Source organism: Cordyceps militaris, assembly GCF_000225605.1.
Source record: "Cordyceps militaris CM01 unplaced genomic scaffold CCM_S00004, whole genome shotgun sequence".
NCBI lineage: Eukaryota > Fungi > Ascomycota > Sordariomycetes > Hypocreales > Cordycipitaceae > Cordyceps > Cordyceps militaris.
The window spans coordinates 2,321,800-2,338,968 of NW_006271972.1; the positions used below are offsets into that span (position 1 = coordinate 2,321,800).

The following is a 17,169-nucleotide window of genomic DNA, read 5'->3' on the forward strand; positions in this document are numbered from 1 at the left end:
CATGGTGCTGTACACGACCGGCCGCGACGGCAGGGCCAACGGCATCGCCGGGCTGCGCTACCTCGGCGCCAACAACGGCTTCCAGCTCGACCCGTGCGTGGCCGCCGCAGACGCCCCGCGCGGCATCACCGACCTGCTCGTCGTCGCGGCCCTGCAGCTGCTCCGCAGCAGCGGCGTCGCGTACCTGAGCCTCGGGTTCGAGCCGTACGCAGAGCTCAAGGACGTCACGGGCCGCGGCGGGCTGCTGGCGCGGCTGACGAGGCATGGCTACCGCCGCGTCATGGGCTCCCTCAAGGCCGCGGGCAAGCAGACGCACAACGACAAGCTGCGGCCGGACGAGGAGCTCGAGTCGGCGCTCTACATCATCCTGCCCCGCGGGCTGCTGCATGTGCGAGAAGTCAGCGCCCTGATCAAGGCGGCTAATATCGATGTCACGAGTATATTTTCGCGGAAGGCGGTATAGTGCCAGGCACCAGCTTCGGCGTCTGGGCTGGTGAAACAAGGCGCGTTTGTATTATTTGCCCGAGTTCCAGGGGGTCAAGCAAAATATCTTTCTCCATGTACAAAAACCCGACATTCGCTCTATAACTCCTCATGATCATGGTGGCTCAAGTTGTCTTTCTAATCTAGTCGCCAAATCATTCTTGTATGTTTCGTGTATGCGTTTCATCGTCTGCTTTTTGTGAATTTTGCCGGCGTCCACGGGAATGCGGTGCTCTTGAGTTCGATACGCTGGAAAAGTCAGACCACGTTTAGACTTTGCCTAGCAGAGGAATGCTCATTCGGAAACGCATGAAACCGACCGGTACGGCCGCTGCCAACGCCATGGACCCGGCGTAGAACATGGGCGGCCGATATGTGTAAGCCGCCGTCCTGGCCACCATAGGCATCCAAAATGTAGCCGGCAATTGGGGCACCCTACATGCACGAGAATCAGACGAAATCGTTCGTCTCCACGGAAATTACGCGCTACCTCCGGCCCAACCGGTGACAATCATGCCCAGCGCGACAGCGACGCGCGCAGACCCAAAAACGTTGCCCACGACCGGCCGTGACTTCTAGGGGGGGAATATTTTGCTCATTGCATGATTGAAAGTCTCCAATATTTCGGCCGGCACTCGGAGTAGCGAGCCCCAGAAAATTTGAATTTTTTACATGTTAAGCCGCATCTCTATCGGGCTCGTTAGCTGGCGGCAAGCGTTCCGGCCACGGTTTCGGCCTCGATACATCCACTTCTTACGCCAAAATGCGGTGTCGTAGCGCGAGGCCGGGTTAATATACTGGGGAGGGAGGAACCATTGTCTGGGGAAGAATCGGAATTTTGCTTAGAGGAGAAATCGGTATCTGATCAAGACTAGAAGGGTATGTGCTTGTTGGCTTGTGCAGTTGTTCGTGTAAGTCAAGCTGGGAGCGACCAATGGAACTCGTCGCGCATTCGGCACACAGGCAGACTATACCTGTGAAACAGGTGCCAGCGAATAGTCAAGTTATCTAATTAATGAATAGACTACGTTCATTTTCTCCTTTATAAGTAGCTTTGTCGAGATCTTCACGGCAAAAGGACGTCTGATTCAGAGAAGAGTCACGTGACCCAACCCGTTTGGCGACTTTTTCTCCCACACAACCACTCACAAACCAACAACCACAGGACCTCTACACTCACACGCGGCACCAACTTCCCATGGAACCGTTCGACACGGAGCCCGCCGGCCTGCTCATCCACAAGGACTTCATCTCCCCCGCGCAAGAAGCCGCGCTCATCCAACTTTTCCAGACGGAGCTCACATGGCCGGAGCGCAAGGGCCGGCGCTCGCTGCACTACGGCTACACCTTTAGCTACCGGACCTTTGCGGTGGACCTGGACGTGCCGTACGCGCCGTTTCCGGGGTGGCTGACGGCGCTGCTGCCGTCAGACGAGGCGGGCGGCCCGCGGCGGCCGCCGGACCAGGTGTGCGTGCAGCACTACCCGCCGGGCACGGGCATCCCGCCGCACGCGGACACGCACGGGGCGTTTGACGACCGGCTGTACGCGCTGTCGCTGGGGGCGCCGGTGGTGATGCAGTTTGGGCGGGCGGGTGGGCGCCGGGTGGACGTGGACGTGGCGCCGCGCAGCATGATGCTGATGCGCGGCGACGCGCGGCTGCACTGGACGCACGGCATCCGCGCGCGCAAGACGGACACGCTGGGCGAGGTGCGCCGGCCGAGGGGCGACCGCTGGAGCATCACGTACCGCTGGCTGCGCGCGGGCGGCGAGTGCGAGTGCGGCGACGAGGCGCTCTGCGATACCGCGCAGCGCAGGGCCGGCGTGGAGCGCGCGTACCGCTGGAAGGAGCAGCTGCAGGCCGGCGGCGCGGCGGCGCCCAAAGAGGAGCCGTGAACAACACCCTGGATGCAGACGTGAGCGAGCTGGGGGCTCGTATCGTCGCATGTCCCATATAAGTGAGCGAGATGGGAGCAACACTCTGTGGCGGCCAGATGCAACGCGGGATATCGCTCTGCCGTGGGATAGTCCCGGCTATATTCGTTTACGTGTAGCCATTACGCTCAAGTAGCACGGGGACAGCGAGGCGCAGACTTGCTGTTCAGCCGACGAGAGATCGCCGACGGCTAGGACGTCGATCACGGACGGGTTTTTAGGGCTGCCCCTGTTGTCGGAGAAGGAAGAAAGGGTAATAGCCGGAGTTGCATGCGCCTCTGGGAGATATTTACCAGCATATATTACGGAGTACATACTGCACAGCTGCAGCCACATGCTTTTTGCGCGGCGACGATCCCGAGGAACCTGGCGACCAGGGGGGCCTGTCAAGGCTGTGATGTTGGTGCAAGGAACGAACAGCTGGACAAGGCACAACCAATTGAGACACAACCGTCAGTCTTGGCGTCTCTGCATAGCCCTGTCTGCCCATCTCCGCTCTTTCAGACGCAGATTAAGTAATTAGCGACGACATGTCAATGCGCAGAGACAGTTGCGATGTTGTGTCAGGGGTGGTACCGCTGCCACCGCCCAAAATCGCGATGATGACAAGGACACGGACGTGAAGACACCAGAAAAAAAAGAAAGGAAGTAAGAAAGACGGAATTTCAACCGCAACTTTTTTGTCACGTTCAAATTTCCGAGCATATGTCGCCGTTGAGCCATGGCACCAACAGCGAGAGCCGTCGTTGGAGGGGAGGGTAATAAGGCACTGCAACGCTGTGGGACCGAGGCTGCACAGGCACGAGTTTGCTGTAGATGGCCACCCCCGGCAGTTGTATTTTGTTGCGGCGCAGTTTGCGACCGAGACAATATGCGGAAAAAAATGGCCGTGAAGAGATAGTTTTTGAGAGAAAATGAACTCTATTCCTGGTACAGGTAGCTCCGTCGTGAACTTGTCTCCGTTCTTGTTTAGCCCACTGTCTCGGGGTTTGCAGGAGCGAGAGTCATTTTGCCCCATTGACTCATGGAAACAAGAAGCGACAGTCAAAGAGTTTTGTCATGCCTCTTGCTTGCATATGCAGAGGACACACGGGGATCTTTAGTAGGAGTTTTTTTCTCGTTTGGTATATACACTTTGATATTTGCTCGTGCGCGCCAAGCCACGACCCGTTGCCGAGGGGGCAGGTGTCAAAAACTATCGGCCGAGGAGTTGGGGGGGGGGATAAGGGATTTGCCCGCGCTTCCCTCCCATTCCCGCACGCCCTCTAAAATCAAGTCGCATTCCTCACTAATAAGAACTAGTCGTCTGACGCAAAAAACAAAACGTCTTTTCATCCCATTGAGTTAACCGGTAGGCAACTAACTACCGTTGCTGTCATGAGCGCGCCGTAAAAAAACGTCCGTGCTAGCCCGCTCCCCACGAAAGCGGGGAAACAGCAAAAAAACGCCAAACCCCAACCCTGGAAAGCTTACAACATACGAAAAAAGCCAACGTTGGCCAATATGGAGAGGTGAAATTTCCATCCCAACAACCCCTGATCCTAGTCGGGGAAATAAAAGGCGCACGGGGAAGGGGAAGGGGAAAGGGCAAGAAAAGAAGCTTTGGTGTTTGACGATGACTAGGAACAGCAAGCGACGAGGGTTGTGGACGGGTTGGTCGGCAAGGAAAGCTTCATGGGGGGGTTGTTTCGTTTCTACACGTGCCTTTTTTTCTTTTTTTGGCATTCCTCTCAACAGAATACGAATCACGTTGTACTCGTGTGGTGGACAGACAGCTTCTTGAACCCCCCCTCCTCCCCCCCAAAAAGGCGCGCCATGACATATGACAGATAATCTCAACCCTCGGCGGAGACGCCGGCGTTTTCTGCAAGCCCTCAAATGTGGGGGAATTGCGTCTCTTGTCATGAGAGTCAAGAGAACCCGAACCAGTGTGTGTGGCGCTCTTTTGGTCCGGCCAATAGGCAGCCTCGTCATTATTCAACTTGTCCGCTTGTGTATATCTCGACGTTTGCGGGGGTGGAGCAGGACCTGGCAGTTTCCGTTCGGCCTCCCCTTGTCCGCCTTTCCCCCTCTCCAAGGTGGTGTAGTATGTACAGTATACCCGGCCGCGGTCGTGGTTCCTTTTTTGCCCCCAATCCTGCGACATTGATTCAGTCAAAAAAAACATGTGGAGCGGGCAGTAGCTGAACTGGGGGCTTGGGGAGGCTGGAGGGGACGAGGTCCGAGAGAGTTGGATCAAGAGGCGTCCAGTACTGGGTACATTAAAAAGAAAGTCTGTGCCACCATACACCGAAATATACTTTTTTGGCCCAATTTCGTTTTTTCCCTTTTTTTTGGCGTCTTATTCCCCAAATGCCACCGACTTGCTCACTTTCTCTACCTGTCATCTCAACTTCTCTCTCCCACGTCCATCATACCCATCGAGAAACCCGACCCCGAGATCTGATTGCGGCGGTAATGGTATAGCAGGTTGCACGACCGCCGGGCTGCTCCCCCCCCTTCTTCGTGTAACCACACCATAACCATGAAGACCTCCCCGGGGCTGTCCCTGGCCGCCCTCGCCGGGATATGCCTCGCAGGCGTCTGCCAAGGGCAGCAGGGCACGCCATCATCGCCCGGCGCCCGCGCCCTCCTCCCACCACCACCACCACCACACAGCAACGCCGCCGAGGCGCTGATACAACCGCGCTCTTTATCGACCGTTCTGCAACAAGTGCCATCCTGCGCAGTAAGTCAAATAAACAGGCCAAAACGGACACAAGGGTCGTGCTGGGGGAAGGGGGGGCTAACCGGGTGGACGCAGAGGCCATGTGTTGAAAACGCCACGGCCGCAACGCGCGACAGCTGCGCCGACGGCACCTGTCTCTGCGCCGACAGCAGCACGGAAAGCACCCTGAGCGCATGCGTCGCCGCGGCGTGCACGCTCGCCGAGGGCATCGCGACCAAGAACTACACCCAGGCGGCGTGCGACGTGCCGCGGCGCGACCGGGCGACGCCCTTTGACGTGGCGTCGATTACGCTCTGCGCCGTGACGGGCGTCATGGTGCTCGCGCGGCTGCTCTTCAAGGGCTGCTACAGCTACGCGCGGCGGCTCGGGCTCGACGACTGGTTCATCATCGCGTCCGTCGCCGTGGGGCTGCCGTGCACCATCATCAACACCGTCGGGCTGACGCGGCACGGGCTCGGCAAGGACGTGTGGACGCTGCCGCCGGCCACCATGGAGACGTTTGGCCGCTACTTTTACGCGCAGCAGATCCTGTACCTCTTCCTCGTCACCAGCATCAAGATGAGCCTGCTCTTCTTCTACCTGTCCATCTTTCCCGGCCGCGGCGTCCGCGCCGTGCTGTGGCTCACCATGGCCGTCACCGCCGTCTTTGGCCTCACCTTTATGCTGCTCTCCGTCTTCCAGTGCACGCCCGTCCGCTTCTACTGGCTGCGCTACGTGCAGCCCCTCGACGGCCACTGCACCCGCATCAACCTGCTCGGCTGGATCCATGGCGGCGTCAGCGTCGCTATTGACGTCTGGATGATTGGCATCCCGCTCTTCCAGATCCGCAAGCTCGAGCTGCACTGGAAGAAAAAGGTCGGCGCCGCCATCATGTTTCTGACAGGCACCTTGTACGTATTTTCTTCTCTCTCTCTCTCTCTCTCTCTCTCTCTCTCATTGCTACATTCGCTGGTGACTAACACACCAAAACACAGAGTCACCATCGTTTCGGCCCTGCGGCTGCGCTCCCTTATATACTTTGCCAACTCCATCAACCCCACGTGGGACGAGGTGCCCGTCGCGCTGTGGGCGACGATTGAAATCAACGTAGGCTTAATGTGCGCCTGCCTGCCCACGCTGCGCCTCATCCTCGTGCGCATGTGGCCCCGCGTCTTTGGCAGCACAATCAACTCCCTCTCCCAGAGATCTGCCGTCTCGCACAGGACCAGCACAAGCGCCTATGCGCGCAAGGTCAAGGTCCGACCCCCCAGTGTCGACACTGATACGGCACCCATAAGTCCTCGCTTAGTAGAGACTAACACGGCATTCGAACTGGATGCTAAATACCCAACCTGGGAGGACCGCGAGCAGCCCGGCCATCTGGAGGATAGTGACAATCCCGAACATGACTCGACCGCCTCATTCGAAAATGAGTGTCATGCTAAATAGCGCCAGAAAATAAATCCCGTAAATAAAATATACTAATAATAAATACATACATACAATGAATAACGTTCAATGGTATATGTGCGCAAGTGTGCGCCGCGTATTCTATGGACCCCACGACAAAATCAACCCAAATCGCCGCCCAGAAAATCCAAAAAAGAGAGATGAACCCAGACCTGCCCTGACAAAGTAAATAATTAAGTGAGTGAGATTTGTAACCGACATTCCGAGCCTTGCTACAATGTTAGTATTTGGCCATCCATGCGTCAATCACCGCCTCGCGCTCTTCCACCGTGGCCTCGCGGAAATCCTGGAGCGACTTGCGGAGTCTGATGAGCAGGATTTCCGCCTTGAGTTTGGTGAGGTGGCGCTTGGAAAGCTCCCTCTCGAAGCCCTTGAGAGTGTAGCCGGGAAGACCAAAGACGGCGGCGCCCAGGCCACAGAAGAAGCCCTTGCCGCCGCGCCAAATGCCCTTGCCGAGACCCTTGGCACCCTCGTCTCTGGTGCCCTTGTACGGCAGGACGATGATGCCGGAAAAGGCGTCCCAGAAACCGAGAACGAATTCTTTGCCGGCAACCTTGACACCGCTGCCGAAACCCTTGACCTCGTCCCTGCGGCGCACCTCGATGCCGGCATAGCCGTACGAGGGGAAGTTGTGGAAGCCGTTGGCCGTGTTCCAGAAAAAGGCAACGGGTGCTTTGAGGCCTGCCTTGGTAAGCTCGACACCGAACCTGCTCGTCTTACGAGCAAGGTACCACGTGCGGCCGTGTCGACCTTTCTCATGCCCCTCCCACTCCGCCTTGCAGTTGTCGTGGAAGGTTGGTGTGCGTTCAATTCGAGGCTGGGGAGTCCACACGGTGCGAAGGGACTTTGTTGCCATTTTCTTGGCAGAAATTTCCATCTGCGACGGGGTTATGATATGGGCCGCACCATTTGCCGGGGGTTTGTCCTCGGGAACAGCTCCTTTCCGTTCGAATGAAGACTCGCTTGCAGTTTCTTTTTTGGCGCTTGCTTTGCTAGGCCGGTATTTCCATGCTTTGGAATAGTCAGAAGAGGCAATGGCGACCGCTGTGACGAAGCCTGTGGCCGAAGCAACCATGCCTACCAAGGGATGCTCGGCACCCTCGTCAACATACCAACTCTTGTGGTGGATCAGCTTCGCTTGATCAGGCGTCATGATGCCCTTGTCAGCTAGACAGGCTGCCGCAAATCCGCTCAAGCGTGCGCCTGTCTTTTTGTGCAGCCAGATAGCTAGCCGACCCGGACACAAGTCGCACTGCAGCTTATCCTCGCTGGCAAGACGCTCGAGAAAGTCAGTCACGGTATCTTCTGCTCCATTCTCCGCGGCAATGGTCTTGGCCATCTCTTGAGCACCTTTTTGTACATCATCTGTTAGGGCTGTGGTAATGCTCTTCGCAAGGCTGTCAACTGTCATCTCGGTGAAGGGGACCGGCTCTGGACCTGCTCCAGCACGAGCTACCATCCGGCCCCAGAAAGCCTGATCTCCAAAGAAAGGGACGACGACGGTCGGCCTGCCGGCAGCAATACCGGCAGCAGTGGTTCCGGCACCGCCGTGATGTACGACAGCAGAGACGTGTTGGAAGAGCCAGTCATGAGGACAGTTGCCGATTAGGTAGATGTTGTCGGGAACGTCGTCGCCACCGACCTTGCTCCAGCCCTTGGAGATGATGGCCCGTACGCCAGCCTTCTTGACCGCGGCAAATAGTAGTTTACTGAGCTCAGCAGGGTTTTTAACGACAATGGAACCAAAGCCAATATAGATTGGTGCCGGTCCAGCAGCCAGGAAGGCAGTCAAGTCGTCGGGGGGCGTGTATGAGCTAGCAAGGGGCAGAAAGGAGAAACCAGTAATGTTGATGTAGTTACCCCAGTCCTTCGGTTTAGGGATCAATGACTTTGACCACAGGTAGGTGAAGGGTACCCGAAGACGCGGGAGCAGATGAAAGCCCCAAAGAGGGCTGATGGGGTCGAGACCAAGCTTCTGGTGGCGAAATTTGGATATCAAATCGCCGAGGCTAAATGCGGCGTTAGAATGCTATACGCTGCAATGAAATTAAAGAAAAAACTTACCCTTGCCATGTGAGGAGCTCCATCATAATGAAGGAAATGTAGTTGGCCATCTTTTTGTCGGCTCCGCCGTAGTTCATAGCGGCCAGAGGATGGGCAAAGGCGTCGGTTGGGGACCAGGGCATGGTAAAAACCATGTGCAGAGGAATGCCGAGCTTCTCGGCACAGTGAATATGAGCCATGGAGGGCGGATTGGCAATGATGACATCGGCGATGAAGAGCTCCTTTGGGTCCGTTACGAAGGCGGCGGTGACGGGTTCGCCCATGCCATTGCCAGCCTCGATACAGCTGCGCCAGCAGCCATTGATGATTTCCGCCATCTCGTCACGGCGCTTGCCAATATCGCCGGCCTTGACACTCTCTCTATTCGGCAATAGTCCCGGGTTTCGGACCATGTATGACATGAGAGCTTCCGGGTCACCACCAATGCTGAAGAACTCGACGCCCTGCTCCTCGACGAAATCTTTAAAGACGGGGTGCGTACAGATGCGCACCCTGTGGTTGAACGGAGCCGCGGAGAGGATTTGGGCAATGGGGATAAAGGGCTGGACATCGCCGCGGGAGCCAACAATGTGGATGGCAATGTTGAGAGGGGGGAATCCGGCGGGATCCGTCTTGAGGGCCTCGGGCGAGGTCGGGCGGCTGGCAGGGTGCTTGCAGGAGCGCTTCATCTGGAGGTCGTGATACCAGGAGGCGAGAGAATGCGCCTCGCTGTGGAAGCGAATCTTGAAGCGGCCATCGTCGAGCACGGAGCCAGACGGACCCTGCTCGAGGACGAGCTGGCCAGGCTCTGTCGACTTGGTGCGGAACATGGCGTGTGGTGCGTATTTTGCGAAGCTGCAAACAGGTGTTGGACCTGCCGGAGGAGGGAAGAGAAGGTGGGAAGCAGCAGCGAGCTCTCGATGGCAGCTGGAGCAGGCAATGGGCCAGGTCAATGGGAGTTGATGAAGCAAACGAAGAGAGCCAAGCACGAGCAGAAATACCAAGAGTAAAAGATGGGAGCTGTACCTAGTTTAGGTACCTAGACGGCGGGGCGCGCGCTGATCCGAGGCCCGTAGCGGATCACCCACCCACTGAAGGCCAGGCTCGGGGGTCCGCTGAAGCTTGAATGGGCGGGGCAGCCTTGCAACCCTGGTCAGAGGGGCGATGGGATGCAACGGGTGCTGAAGGTGCTGAAGGATGTTGAGAGGTATTAGCAACCGGCGCTGAATGACGTCCAACTAGATTCGACCTCGGCTCCAAGCGGCAGAGGATTGTTGGTGGCGACGGCTGACGGGAATTTGGGGGATTTTCCGGCGCCGCGACGGCGAGTGGAGATGCCGCAAGGCCCGAATACCAGTGGTTCGGGTAGTGGGTGGGCGCCTGTAAGTACAAGGGATCTATAATGCTTGAGTAGGATGCCAATGTTCATGCTGGGGGCATGGAGACGTTGAGAATTTAAGTAATTGAACTTTGGAAAGGATATGCCGGGGATCTTTTTCTTGTTGGGATATTTTTTTTCTTCTTTTTTTTTCCAATTTTCTATCTTGCTTATCAAGCGCCTGCACACTGTCATGCTCTTGTTCCACTGGTGTTCAGTTGCCTTTGACGCGCCCGGCGACTTCGGTCTTTGCCTGCCGCCACAGATAGCAACGGCCTGTTTCATCATCATCCGTGCCTCGTAAGATGGAAGATGGCCGCTGGTTCCGTCCTTACGAACGGCGTTTATACCTTGCTGCCTGACTTACATGGTGAATAGTTGTCAATATAACCGCGCTTCACTGCTGGTACCCTGGTCGACCAGGTACAGGGGTCGGCAAAGAGATCCTTGACGATCATGGATCATGCAGCGGTCGGTCACCTGGAAAGAAAACTTGGTCACAAAGCGAAAGCAGACAGGTATTACGGATAGAAAATTCAAAATACTACTGGCACTGCCCCCCATTTTGCAAGATCGATTTCATCAACAAGCATTTGCCGGCGCCACTTGTGCTAGTCAACACACCACCGGTGAAGCCGGGCCCGCCTGGCAGCGTCACAGCGCTCGGAGGTCTCGACTTTGTTAGCCTCGCGGCCCGCCCATCTTGTCAATCCTATCCATAATTTTACAAAATGCGGACTTTATAGTTTTGTAGCATCTAATATGCCGTCCAAGACATTTTCCTTCTCAAAGTTCCTTCCCAAACTTCTCTTCGTGTGTGGCGCCCTGGAACCTGTCTCGTAGTTCTTACATGACCAGGGTATCCGTAGCTCGGCGCTTGTTGGCGACTGACGGATCACTGACCAAACAAAACCACCATCGCCGCCTGCCCCCTTAGCTTGCTACCACGTTACGTTGCACACCAACCAGCAGCCATTGGAAGCTGTCGCCATCGACAACAGCCATCCTAGCATCCCCAATGGCTTCCTCACCACGTCGACCCTCCGCTTCCGGCAGCGGCGATGGCAGCGAGTCCGCCACCATTGTCGGTCGCGCCCGCCGCGCCTCCCTCTCCGTCCTCAACGCCAACCCCCAGCTGGGCATCTGGCAGGCCGCCGGCACCGCCATCGCCCAGGCCCCGAACCTGACGGAGCTGCGCGACATGGACATGGGCGCCGGCCACATCACCTTCAACTCCCAGGGCCACTCGGCCCGTCTGGCCGCCGTCTACGAGGACACGGGGCGCCTCGCGCTGGTCCGCAGCAACACGCGGGCCAGCACGGGGCTGGAGCAGCAGCAGCGCGCGGAAAAGGCGGCGGCGCCCGTATTGGTCGCCGAGGCGCCGACTGTGGCAGACGCTGCTTCTGCTGCGCAAGGCGAGGCGGCGGACAAGGACAAGAAGCACCACCACAAACATCATCTGTGGCATCACAGCCATGGCGAAAGCCACGGTAAGAAAGCAGACATTGGCCCGACAGTGGTCAACGGCCTGGCCGCGTTTTGGAGATTCTTCATCACGCCTGCAGGGTTCCTCATCACCATCTACTGTCTAAATGTCGTCGTACGTACGCAACCACCAAAACCAACGAGTCCAGCCGCTAACACTTATCTAGGCATGGGGTGTATGTGTGAATCATCCTTGTCCAAACTCGAACCTCGCTGACTCTCCAGGCTATGCTCTTCTTCCTGCTCCTCAAGGCCGCCCCTGCCATGAACCACCCGTCCGCCGACGACAACTCCTCGCCGCGCAAGAGCTGGCTCGAGATTGACTCGCAGATCCTCAACGCCCTCTTCTGCGTCACCGGCTTCGGCCTCGCGCCCTGGCGCTTCCGCGACCTGCACTACTTTGTCCGCGGCGTGCACATGCGCGAAAGGCCCGCCATGGCGAAGCTCGCCCAGCAGAACCGCGGCTGGTTCCGCCCGCCGACCTGGTACACCGAGGTCGAGGAGGCCGCCGCCGCCGACGCATCCTCGGACCAGGCCAAGCCGCCCACGTTTACCGGTCGGGTCGCGCCCCCGACACCCGTCTGGAAACTGGGCTTCACCATCTGGATGATGGTGCTCAACACCATACTCCAGGCCGTTCTCTGCTTCTTCATGTGGCACTACAACCGCATAGATCGCCCGGTACGTCATGGCACGCCCGTTGATTAACGCAATTGAATGCATCTAACCGGAAAATAGAGTTGGGCGACTGGTGCCTTCATCGGCCTCGGATGCGGCGTGGCGATGCTCGCCGGCCTCATGTCGTATTGGGAGGGCCGCAAAGTGAAGAAGATTGAAGGGCCCGCCGTCGAGGTTGTTGATGGCAAAGAGGCGGTATAAACGAATACGATCAATGCATCCGTATATCAACGGTACACCGGCTGACATCGTGCACGCTGGGCTCACGCGCAGAATCTGTACTTCATGAGACCGTGGTCCCGCGCTACAATCTTGTACACATTGACTTTGAGGATGACACCAGGCGATCCAACCTCTCGCATTAGAACTCGGGGCATCACTCGAGGTGTCAGTGAATATAACTCTGTAAATTATGGGATAATGTAATATACAATAATCCAAGAATAATGAAACATTAAGAAAAGAAGGCAGCGTATGATGAATGCATAAAAATGACACAGTAGCCATGATGAAGGAGAAATAAGCCCCAGACGACTGGATAACCAGCCGTCTACAACGCTGATGCTTTTTGACATGTATATGTTGTCTTCAACTTCGATCATCCATCTTGCTCATGTGAGCTTCCTGTATGGGCGTTGAGGACCTAATTGTCCAACTTTTCTTTGATGACGAGCATCGCTTCCTTGTCAGCGACAAATGCCGTGTCTGCCGTCTCTAGGCTCTCCTTCTCCGCTATTTGACGTAGTTCCTCCTTCTCGTCCGCGGTGAGCTCCGCCGACGCCGAGCCCAGACGCATGGTGGCCGTCAACAGCAGCGACACGCCTGCCAGTCCGACACCCAGCCATAAGCCGAGTCGATATTGCCGTGCCAAACTCAGGCTTGAGCCTGTGACTTTCTGCACAGATGAGATGAGCAAATCACTGGACCCGAGACAAAAGGAGCTACCAATGTAGATCAGGCAATTTGTGATGCCGCCCACCACAGCCTGGTCGCGCTTCGGCAGCGCCGTCGTCAAAAACACATTGGTGACGTTGAAAGAAAGGTCGATGCCCAGAGTTGCGCAAAACATGGCTGGGAATATGTACATCCAATAGAGAGTGCTCGTAGGCTGCCCAGAGTCGATTGGCAGAATGGCGAATAGCAGCACGCAAAAGAGAAAGCCGAGGCTGGACACGATGAGGAGGATCTGATTTGATAGTAAATGCAGCACCATGCCACCTATTATGGCAAGAAAGAGACCACCGAGAAAGAGGGGCGTGTACCAAGCGGCAGAGAGAATGGGGCTTGCATGAAGCACATTGCCGATGCTGAAGATTGTGTTGTTAGAGACCGAAAGAGAGATGTTGCCGAATCACAGCCGAGGAAGACTTACTAAAGACTGCTGTAAAACAAGAAGATGGAATTGACACCGTAAAAGCAAAACAGCGAGACGAATAGTCGAATCATGTACTTTGGTTTGAATATCCGCCGCGGCATGAGTGGCTGCGTCGATACCCATCCCTGCACGTAGACCGTCAGGCCGAGGCAAATAACACCCATCACTAAGCACACGACAATGTACGGCGTGCCCCAGCCCTGCGGCCCGTGGTTTCCCTCGGAAAATGCAAAGTTGATGAGCGCCAGCGCCGGCACCGACGTCACGAGGCCCAGCCAGTCCATGCGCGCGTCCGGGTCCACGTCGTGGAGCTCGCGCGGAATGGCGGCGTAGCTGACGGCGACGACGACGAACTGCAGCGTGGCGCCGAGATAAAAGTACCAGCGCCAGTCGGCGTACTGCGTGGTGAGGGCGGCTGTGAGAATGCCAAAGTAGAAGCCGACGGCCGCAAAGGCGCCGTAGACGCAGTACACGCGGTTCTTGCGGGGACCCGGCCGGTAGATCTGGCCGAGGATGGACAGGCCGGCCGGCAGGAACGCGCCGAAGCCGAGCCCCTGCATCGCGCGGCAGACAATGAGCGGCGTCGCGCTCGTGCAGAAGCCGGCCGCCGCCGCCCACGCCATCAGCCACACGTGGCCGCCGAGGAAGACGACGCGCGCGCTCCACTGGCTGCACAGCCGGGAAAACGGCAGCAGCGCGACGCCGGCGGCCAGATTGGGCACGGCCGTCGGCCACGTACGCGCCGCCTCGGGGATGTGCACCGCGCGTGTCAGCGTCGGCAGGATAATGTTGAAGCCCGAGGTGAAGTACTCGCTCATCATGAGAGACATGACGATGGAGATGACAAAGGCAACTTCGATAAAGGTGCTCGCAAAGATGGGCGGCCGCTCGCGTCCGAGGCGCTCGAGATCGGCTTGGGTGAGCTGGGCGGGCCGTGTGAGATCCAGCGATGTCAGCGTCGCGGTATCGGAGAGCTCTGCGGAGGAGGATGTCGCCGTTGATGACTTCCGACTCGTCATCGTAACGGTTGATTCCATCGAAAAAAAAACGCAAGTTCTGTGAACTTACACCTTTGAGGAAGCTTGAAGATTGCTTCAAAACCGCTTAAGGAAGGAGCTACAGAGTATTTTATGAACTGAGACTACGGGAAAGAGCTCTTTAAGCTCCCTTTTAACTAACCAGACAGCTTGGAGCTCCGTGTCTGTCAGAGGTCATGGACTTCTTGCCCCCTTCTTTCCTCGCAGCTTAAAAATGCGTAGACATTCCGGTGATGCCTCTCGGCTGCCCGATGGAGCAACAAGTGTCTCACTCTGGATATGGGCGCGCTACTAAAATGTCCGGACGCCACCCAATCAGACATCTTGCCGAACTGCGATGCATGTCAAGTGTCGGAGAAAAAAAGGCAGCGAGGAAGAAATCATGTGCGACAGGTCTCGCATGGAAAAGTGACAGTCTGGCTCTGAGAGTGAAGCCAGGCTGGAGACATTCCCCAGAGCCGTCGGTCGTACGTGCGCAAACCATTTGAGCATGAGACACGACTCACCATAGAGCCAGTCATTCGTCCGTGACCCTTTTCCCGGCGTACCGAGAGCCACTGCTTTCTGGGTCGTGTTTTGCTGGCGTATGTGGAGGCTGCAGGTGTTGGTTTGAGAATTTTGGGGCGAGTTCTTGGAAACATGGTACAATTGGTCGTAACTAATGGATGTAATTGCACAACCGGAAGCCTCTTCCGGATTTGCAGCAATCTTTTGGCTTGTCAGGGTCTGGGAAAATAACCTGCATCGTGGTGCTTCTTCCAAGCTCCGACGAACTAGCCATGTTGCCCGTGACGCTGGCGGCAGCCACCTTCTGAGCTAGCCTTGTGTAGCATCGCGATGGGATCAGTAGACGGCGCAGGAGGTTTCCTCGAAAAAGAAGTAAACCACGCCCGGTAACACTGTGACCCGGTCTCTCGGCCTGGACTAGAGGTCAGCAAAGACTGGAGTTGGCGTGTTATTGAGTCGGCGGCACTTGCACCGCTGCCGGATCAACAAACTTTGTTGCTGTCTCTCCATCATGTAAGGCACAGAAAATCTCGATGCCTCGGACTAGGATCTTGGCACTCCGCAGATGGTGGCTCATGGCTGGCGGCTTGTCGGGCATTCCAGTCATCCTACGTCATAAGCACTAGGCTGGTGACTGGCGGGCAGCACTAACAGTCCAAGTACCAGCGTTTTCTCTCCTTCCTGAGGTCTTGGCTATCCATTTCTGTGGATGGGGAGAGCTTCATGACGATTTCATAGAGAAAACTTATCCACAAGTAAGCCCTAGAGATTCCACTGGCGTTGTAGACGACGTTATTGCCGGCATTGCCGTTTCGGGCTGTCTATACAGAACATGGTGAACATTAGAGTAACGAATTTGTACGAACCTTGTAGTCCTTGACGCAAGAATAGAATAAATAGTCTCTTTTCCTCTGCCAGTTCTCCCCTCCCAAGTACTGACCAACATCATCCTTGAACACTACCTTCAATATGCACTTTAACTCCTTCCTCACCGTCGCTTCCGCCCTAGGCCTCGCGAGCCTCGCCGCCGCCGACAACGCGCACTCCAACCTGGACTGGTACGGCCCCAAGCAGGTGCATACCCAAGTGTGCGGCCACCCCGGCGATGAGCACCCCGAGGACTGCGACCAGTTCTACAACGACGTCCGCGACGAGCTGCACCAAAAGGTCATGGGCACCTGCAAGGAGGCGTCGTGCTCCGGCTCCTTTGAGCACTTCCGCTTCCAGGTCACCGTCGACGCCATCTTCCCGCCCGAGGCCAAGGGCGAGTTTGACGAGCAGATGCGCAACATCATCGGCAAGATGCTCACCCACGAGAACCAAAAGGCCATTACCCCGACCCCCATCGAGACCAAGTTCACCATTCCTAGCAAGATGATTCTCAACCGCTTCGGCGACGGCAACGAAAAGGGTCACCTGGAGATGACCGTCACCGTCGACGACGAGGACGGTCTTTGCGAGCTATTCCAGAAGATTGGTACTGCCGGCAGCGTCATTCCGGAAGTTGGTCCCTTCTTCGGCCTCATTAACCTGGCCGACTGCTAGATGTAGCTACGGTACAGATGTAAATATGGGACAAGCGATGGCGCTACGGGGCTATATACCTATAAAAAACTACCTAATTACGCACATTGTTTAAACCCATATGTGGATGTGTGTGATGAGGTGTAGTGATGGTGTGTAGTGATAGACAAAGTCTTCGACTACTGAAACGCCACATTGTGCTATCGACGTTCTTGGAGAAATCACACCTTCCTTGGCTGATCCACATTACACCCTTTCGTAAGAGCTTAGATGATAAGCGGATATCATTCTCACTCAATCTGAACTAATAGGTTGCCAAATATTACATGTTGACCCCGCCGCTAACTGGCAACCTTGTGGCCACGACTAAGACTGCTTACACAACTCGAAATGGCATCCCCCGTCCATCTACGGGAGTCATTCACAGGGGACTCAACACCACAGGAGGCTATAAAAGGACCAGAGTAGTATAATGCATAATAAAATTGATACGCCTGATTGACGAGAAAATAAATCGCGCTATTGCTTCGGGCAAGCTGAGTCGTTACT

General features: G+C 56.4%; 6 protein-coding genes across 6 annotated transcripts; 4 read left to right on the forward strand and 2 right to left on the reverse strand.

Annotated features, from left to right (window-relative positions):
• Positions 1-1,681: 1,681 nt before the first annotated feature.
• Positions 1,682-2,377, forward strand: CCM_05728 (Oxoglutarate/iron-dependent oxygenase; the record flags this gene model as incomplete). The annotated part of the gene is made up of 1 exon (XM_006670872.1): positions 1,682-2,377. The coding sequence occupies one exon, from the start codon at positions 1,682-1,684 to the stop codon at positions 2,375-2,377; it is 696 nt and encodes a 231-aa protein (XP_006670935.1).
• A 2,563-nt stretch (positions 2,378-4,940) lies between these two features.
• CCM_05729 (integral membrane protein, putative) lies at positions 4,941-6,572 on the forward strand (the record flags this gene model as incomplete). Its single annotated transcript, XM_006670873.1, has 2 exons — positions 4,941-5,144; positions 5,220-6,572. The coding sequence occupies 2 exons, from the start codon at positions 4,941-4,943 to the stop codon at positions 6,570-6,572; spliced, it is 1,557 nt and encodes a 518-aa protein (XP_006670936.1).
• Positions 6,573-6,813: 241 nt separating this feature from the next.
• On the reverse strand, positions 6,814-9,466 carry CCM_05730 (UDP-glucose,sterol transferase, putative; the record flags this gene model as incomplete). Its single annotated transcript, XM_006670874.1, has 2 exons — positions 6,814-8,602; positions 8,658-9,466. The coding sequence occupies 2 exons, from the start codon at positions 9,464-9,466 to the stop codon at positions 6,814-6,816; spliced, it is 2,598 nt and encodes an 865-aa protein (XP_006670937.1).
• A 1,566-nt stretch (positions 9,467-11,032) lies between these two features.
• Positions 11,033-12,378, forward strand: CCM_05731 (uncharacterized protein; the record flags this gene model as incomplete). The annotated part of the gene is made up of 4 exons (XM_006670875.1): positions 11,033-11,614; positions 11,667-11,675; positions 11,725-12,180; positions 12,238-12,378. 4 exons carry the CDS (start codon positions 11,033-11,035, stop codon positions 12,376-12,378), a joined length of 1,188 nt encoding a protein of 395 aa, XP_006670938.1.
• A 442-nt stretch (positions 12,379-12,820) lies between these two features.
• On the reverse strand, positions 12,821-14,571 carry CCM_05732 (efflux pump antibiotic resistance protein, putative; the record flags this gene model as incomplete). Its single annotated transcript, XM_006670876.1, has 2 exons — positions 12,821-13,484; positions 13,550-14,571. 2 exons carry the CDS (start codon positions 14,569-14,571, stop codon positions 12,821-12,823), a joined length of 1,686 nt encoding a protein of 561 aa, XP_006670939.1.
• Positions 14,572-16,065: 1,494 nt separating this feature from the next.
• CCM_05733 (uncharacterized protein) lies at positions 16,066-16,641 on the forward strand (the record flags this gene model as incomplete). Its single annotated transcript, XM_006670877.1, has 1 exon — positions 16,066-16,641. One exon carries the CDS (start codon positions 16,066-16,068, stop codon positions 16,639-16,641), a length of 576 nt encoding a protein of 191 aa, XP_006670940.1.
• Positions 16,642-17,169: the final 528 nt, after the last annotated feature.